This window comes from Ostrinia furnacalis, unplaced genomic scaffold (genome assembly GCF_004193835.3).
Source record: "Ostrinia furnacalis isolate ACB-3 unplaced genomic scaffold, ASM419383v2 OfSCF1159, whole genome shotgun sequence".
NCBI lineage: Eukaryota > Metazoa > Arthropoda > Insecta > Lepidoptera > Crambidae > Ostrinia > Ostrinia furnacalis.
The window spans coordinates 31108-37340 of record NW_021131398.1 but is presented as its reverse complement, the minus strand read 5'-3'; the positions used below and the strand labels follow the sequence as shown (position 1 = coordinate 37340).

General features: G+C 37.6%; 1 protein-coding gene across 1 annotated transcript; it reads left to right on the top strand.

Moving 5' to 3' along the window:
- The first annotated feature begins 599 nt into the window (after positions 1–599).
- LOC114351510 (protein FAM49A-like) lies at positions 600–5184 on the top strand. Its single transcript, XM_028302754.1, has 2 exons — positions 600–805; positions 4046–5184. Exons 1-2 carry the CDS (start codon positions 663–665, stop codon positions 4110–4112), a joined length of 210 nt encoding a protein of 69 aa, XP_028158555.1. The 5' UTR covers positions 600–662; the 3' UTR covers positions 4113–5184.
- Positions 5185–6233: the final 1049 nt, after the last annotated feature.

The following is a 6233-nucleotide window of genomic DNA, read 5'->3' as shown; positions in this document are numbered from 1 at the left end:
TGTTCTACAAGTCAATGAACCTTGACAAATTAAACCAGGGAAGCAAGCCACCATTACAATGCGTTGTCTAAGCGTAGATTACATAATCAAGCCTAAGTTAATCACTTGACAGAATAAAGCTACAGCCCTTAACATAAGAGTCAAATACCTATGCAATCTATCACATACTTACTGCCTAATATATTCGCCCTGCTTCTACTTAAGGAAACCTTTTCGTTTTCCAGAAAACACGTCATCGAAGTTGCTAATGTTCTTGTACTAAAATTTAAACATACCAGTACCCCATGCCAAGAGTCATGAGTGGTGGTTCCGGGCTATGGATAAGGGAATGATCCAGTCTTCCCCTATGTGCAACCCGGGGACGCGTCCAATGGCAGACCCAAAACTGCACACGGATTGCACATTCGACCTTTTTTTCCGGTCAAAACATACATGAAATTGAGCTATGTGGGGCTCCCCTCAAGGATGAGGCATACCTATTAAAATAACCCTGGTATACTCCGTGGATCGCCTTTGTGAGAACTAGGGGAATCCGGACAGCCTTCAACTACCACAGTCCCTCCGGATTACAATTCGACCTGCTCTAACTTTACCTTCTCCGTTCCAGAAAACTCGTCGCCCAGTTCAGTCGCGAGGAGACCTCCCTACTAGTCCTCCGCGTGATGGTGGGCCTGATCATCCTGTACGATTGGGTGCACCCGTCGGGCGCCTTCTGCCGCTCATCTTCAGTCGACGTGAAGGGCTGCGTGAAATTCCTGCAGCAACAAACGCCGGCCAAGGCGGAGCCGTTGCTGAATGCTCTTAGGTAAAAAATAGCTTTACTTACTATAATAATTGCTAAGGGTTCCAATTTTTTATTAGTTAAGCCCTTTTCTGGACACTTACATACAATTTTTTAGGGTAGCTCCCCTACATGTAAAGTGGGGATGAAATTTTTTTCATCTTCTACCCCATCGTGTGGGGTATCCTCAGATCATAGAAAGAGAATAGATATGAAGTCGCGCGTAACTACAACGAGAACCAGTGTCCCCACATTTCCCCCACCACAGCTCCCACACACACATTCAACTGTGTAAAAACAAAGCGACTGAGAGTCTACGACAACATGTGCAACCGGCTTAAAAGTGCTGTGATTGGCCAGAAGGCGTGCCTTATGGCCAATCAATAGCCGCGTGACGTGACGCACACTTTGAAAAAAGNTTCTTGGTATTCTTGTGTAAAAGGCGGCCTGGTTATGCCTTTTTAACGTGTATCTTAAGTTTGTATGCCATAAATTGAAAGTTTCAGCCATCTCCCGCTGCATACGCCCTTGACTTCTAAGCAACACTATTTGAGCAACTTGAGCTGGAGTAATGGGCATTATTCTCAAATTATGGAATCGAGAATAACCCTAAGATTAATTTAAAAACAAAAAACAAAACGCCAAACCCTTACAACATTCAATATCGAATTTAAACTTACCCATACTCTTTACGCTCCAACAACGAAATACGTTTCTAGAGTCAAAAAAGTTAAACAGACGCATTTTTTATGAATATAGCCTCTTAAATTAACAAAAACAAATGTCCTGTTAACATTTCACATGAAACTTAGGTATACAATACCTATTTGGCCTTATATCTGGTTGTTTAGGCTTGGGCCAAATTCCGTGCCGCTGAGTGTAGTTTGTTTGAAACACCTGATGTTCGGGATTTTATTGCCATTAAAAATTACAGTAGCAGTATTTTTGTTACTGAATGAGGGATCAAAAGGAAGTCGAAGCGCTATATTTTGAAATAAGAAAGCAAGAAAAATGCTAACATAAACCAAAAATGGTTTAAATCAATCATAATGTTTTAGTTTCAGTAGGCAATGAACAAATAAATTGCAATTTTAAACTGTAAATGCAACAAAGTGCATTGCTTGGAGAATCCTCAAAACTGTTTAATAAAATTCCAGAAGTTGCTTCTTAGCTAGTTATGCTTTTGCGTAATATGCAAATCTGCTTAATGGAAAGTTAAAAATTGATGAGACTAGACTTATGATATGATTCATCAGATCGTTTTATAACCTCAGCATGAATTTGTCTATCTTAGAAATAAACAATGATCTACTAGCCGAGGTTTGTTTACAAATATCTGAATATCTGCGCTGTTGAATAGGCGTATTGATTAGAATCGTGTGATAGCGCACGATAAATGCAGTCTCAAAATAGGTATAAAGTATCTATCTACCTTATCAAAACTTTCAACAATATGTACATCTTACGAGTATGTGCGCTCCGCAAAAAACATACAACTGAAATATAGGCAAATTACCTTACTGAAAACAACACTTCACTATGCAATGTTGTAGGTAGGTTAGGTACCTTCTACATACATTTATTTTGTTTATACATAAACGTCCTACGTGTACATACAATAAATGCGGTACTGAATACTCGTTTGCGGTTAGATTTGCATCGATGTCGCAAGAGCGATGCAGCGAGCTTGGACCTATTGTGCGCTGTATTGTAAAGATATACCTAACATACCATAGTATGATAGTACCCACTCCCATTCTAAATTGACGAACTCTACGAACGTAGGAGATACGTATTAGGCAGATTAGTTTCACTGTCATACACAGAGTAAATTGGGTAGGGTCCACATACATAACTTCATCTTGTCAAGATGTTGAGGGTAGATAAGCTTAAGCATGTATTGTCATCACTTGGGTCGTCTTGAGCTTATCAGATTACCAAAATCTTGGTTCAATAATGTTCTACAAGTCAATGAACCTTGACAAATTAAACCAGGGAAGCAAGCCACCATTACAATGCGTTGTCTAAGCGTAGATTACATAATCAAGCCTAAGTTAATCACTTGACAGAATAAAGCTACAGCCCTTAACATAAGAGTCAAATATGCAATCTATCACATACTTACTGCCTAATATATTCGCCCTGCTTCTACTTAAGGAAACCTTTTCGTTTTCCAGAAAACACGTCATCGAAGTTGCTAATGTTCTTGTACTAAAATTTAAACATACCAGTACCCCATGCCAAGAGTCATGAGTGGTGGTTCCGGGCTATGGATAAGGGAATGATCCAGTCTTCCCCTATGCGCAACCCGGGGACGCGTCCAATGGCAGACCCAAAACTGCATATGGATTGCACATTCGACCTTTTTTTCCAGGGAAAACATACATGAAATTGGGCTATGTGGGGCTCCCCTTAAGGATGAGGCATACCTACAAAAGTAACCCCGGTATACTCCGTCGATCGCCTTAGTGGGAACTATGGGAATCCGGACAGCCTTCAACTACCACAGTCCCTCTGGATTACAATTCGACCTGCTCTAACTTTACCTTCTCCGTTCCAGAAAACTCGTCGCCCAGTTCAGTCGCGAGGAGACCTCCCTACTAGTCCTCCGCGTGATGGTGGGCCTGATCATCCTGTACGACTGGGTGCACCCGTCGGGCGCCTTCTGCCGCTCATCTTCAGTTGATGTGAAGGGCTGCGTGAAATTCCTGCAGCAACAAACGCCGGCCAAGGCAGAGCCGTTGCTGAATGCTCTTAGGTAAAAATTAGCTTTGTTTTCTAATCATCATTTTAGTCACAGGATGACAGGACGTCCACTGCTAAACATAGGTCTCCTCCAACCATTTCTGCATCCAGCGCCTTACTGCTAATGCTAGTATTAATAGAGAGTTTAAGAAATAAGAGAGAATACAGGTCCGAAGTAGCAGTTGTAGTTTTGGTATCGATCTAAGCCGTGAAAATCGACGTGATGTAAGCCATTGCTATGAAGCAATGGGTATCGAACGCAGATACAAATAATACTACGTGATACTGTTATGTATGTACTTTGCTCCGACATTTGTTGTATTCTGATGCAGTGTATAATCACTCTTGTAAAAAAACTATACTTATATGTAGAAAAGTGTCGAGTCGAGAAAATCTCGAAGTTATCAGATGATTTTACTAAAATTATCTGGTATCTAATCTAGACCCTAATAGATCGAAGGTACTTTGAAAACCCCAAAGCTTTGTTTCATAATTCAGTTATTTATGTCTTCGTTTCAGGTACACCACAAAACACCTGAACCACCAGTCGACACCGAAGAACATACGGACGCTCCTCGCAGCGTGAGGGCAGCACTCAAGCCTTGCATGCTGCTGTGGGGAATGATTCGACAATAATCATCGTGGGGACTTCTCAGGGCTCGTACGCACACGCTTGTTCGATGCAAAGCTTTAAGGCTGGGTTGCACCACCTAACTTTAACGATAACCGGTATTTTGTATGGAGTTTGACAGATTTTTGACGTTTGTTAAAGTCAAAGTAAGATGGTGCAACCCAACCTAAGGGTTTTAGAATCACATTGACGTACGCTGACTGTCGGCGCTGGCACAGGACTATTCCTCTCGTTCCTACCGCTTCAACTCCTGTGTAGCCAGAATCTACAGCTTGACCGCCAATAAAAACTCAACCAGTGAAGGTCAAGTTTATCCCGGGGGAAAAATTTAAAGTTATTAGTTAAAAGTCGTTTCTTTTAATAACATAATCCGTGAGCACTGACGATCAGCTAGCGGTTAGCGCGATTCTATAACCCTCCTAAGAAACATTCATAAAACCATTGCAATGAACAAGCAAGCTCAATATAGAAAACAGTAGAATCCATTTTATTAATTTAGCACAACATCCTTAATTTTTAACTTTAATATTATGAAAAACGATTGGCTGATTTACATGCTTACGTACTCGATTTTAAAATCCAATGTATCACAAAAAGTCTATTTTGTATACATTTGCAATGAAAACTAATAAATAAGAATAGTTAATTGAAACGTAAAACTTAATATTTTTCAAAGTTATTAGTCATTGATTTGAAGCTTTACTTTGTAGTTTTAAGGATGTAGGGGTATGTGTGTAGGCACACTTGTATTGCAAATGCATGCTTATGAAGCAGAATAATAGGAATTGTTGAGAAACTACCCCCTATCCACCCCCACCACAGGTGCAAGGTTATACTGTAGGTTTGTATGTCACAACAGATTTTATTGCAATCAGATGAAGTCTGTAAGTTAGCTTTTATAATCCTTAAAATCATAAGATGCTTACATTAGACACCCGTAATGTAATTAAGAAAGAAGTATTATTAAAATAATATTACATACCTATTAATAATAATTCTTAAAATGCCTTGAAACTAATCTAAGTGTAACTCAAATTGATTAAACGTAATAATTTGTGCAATATAGGTATTCTTTCGTAATATACCTACCGAATTAAAAATATTTAAATCTTCCAAATATCGGTAATAATTCAAAATCATCTGTAAATGATTATTATCCTCCATGATGATCATATTTAATTAGCCATTTATCAAAAATCATACAATATGTCGTTACATTTTGTAAAGACTGAAAAAGTTAAAATTAGCACAAGCTCTTAAGCATAATTATATTATTTCAATGTTTTTCAAATTTAAAACTGCAGAGTATATCAAGAAAAAATTATCATGAATCATGATTGAATTCATAATTTGAATTTACACATAACATTTACATTTTATTATGTGCAGACGCAGCGGCGTTTAACATAGGTTAAAAAATGTTCAATATACATGATGTTAAAGTTAAATTTACGCATATACCACTGCCTTGATGTTAACTATCTGTAATTAATAAATAAATTTTATGATGCGTTTCTATATTGACAATTATGTATAAATTGAATTTACGATAAGCAACATGCATGTTTACAAGTCATATAACTATTATTATTATTACTGTAGGATAAAGAAGATAATTGTGAACTATATGTAGCCAAGGTCAATGTGAAATACTCACCAAGGTAATTTTCCTGTATTTTGTTCATTATTGTCTTTATTAAACTCTGTAATAATTTTATTGAACGCTCAAAAACAGTTTGAATATGTTAAAAGATATAATTATTGTAATTTATCTTCAACGTTAGCAGATTTTACTAATTTTATATCCATGTTCATTACCACTCATATTTAACTAATGTTAAAAGTTAGTAAACTTACGTAGGTAGTTTCCATTTGTTGAAATATTAAGAATAATTAAAAGTATATAATTTAGTTTATTTGACGGAGGCTAGATACATTTTATTATACTCAAAATGTAGCATTATAACATCCCAACTAATATTATAAATGCGAAAGTAACTCTGTCTGTCTGTCTGTCTGTTACGCTTTCCCGCTTAAACCTCGCAACCGATTTTGATGAAATTTGGCATAGAGATA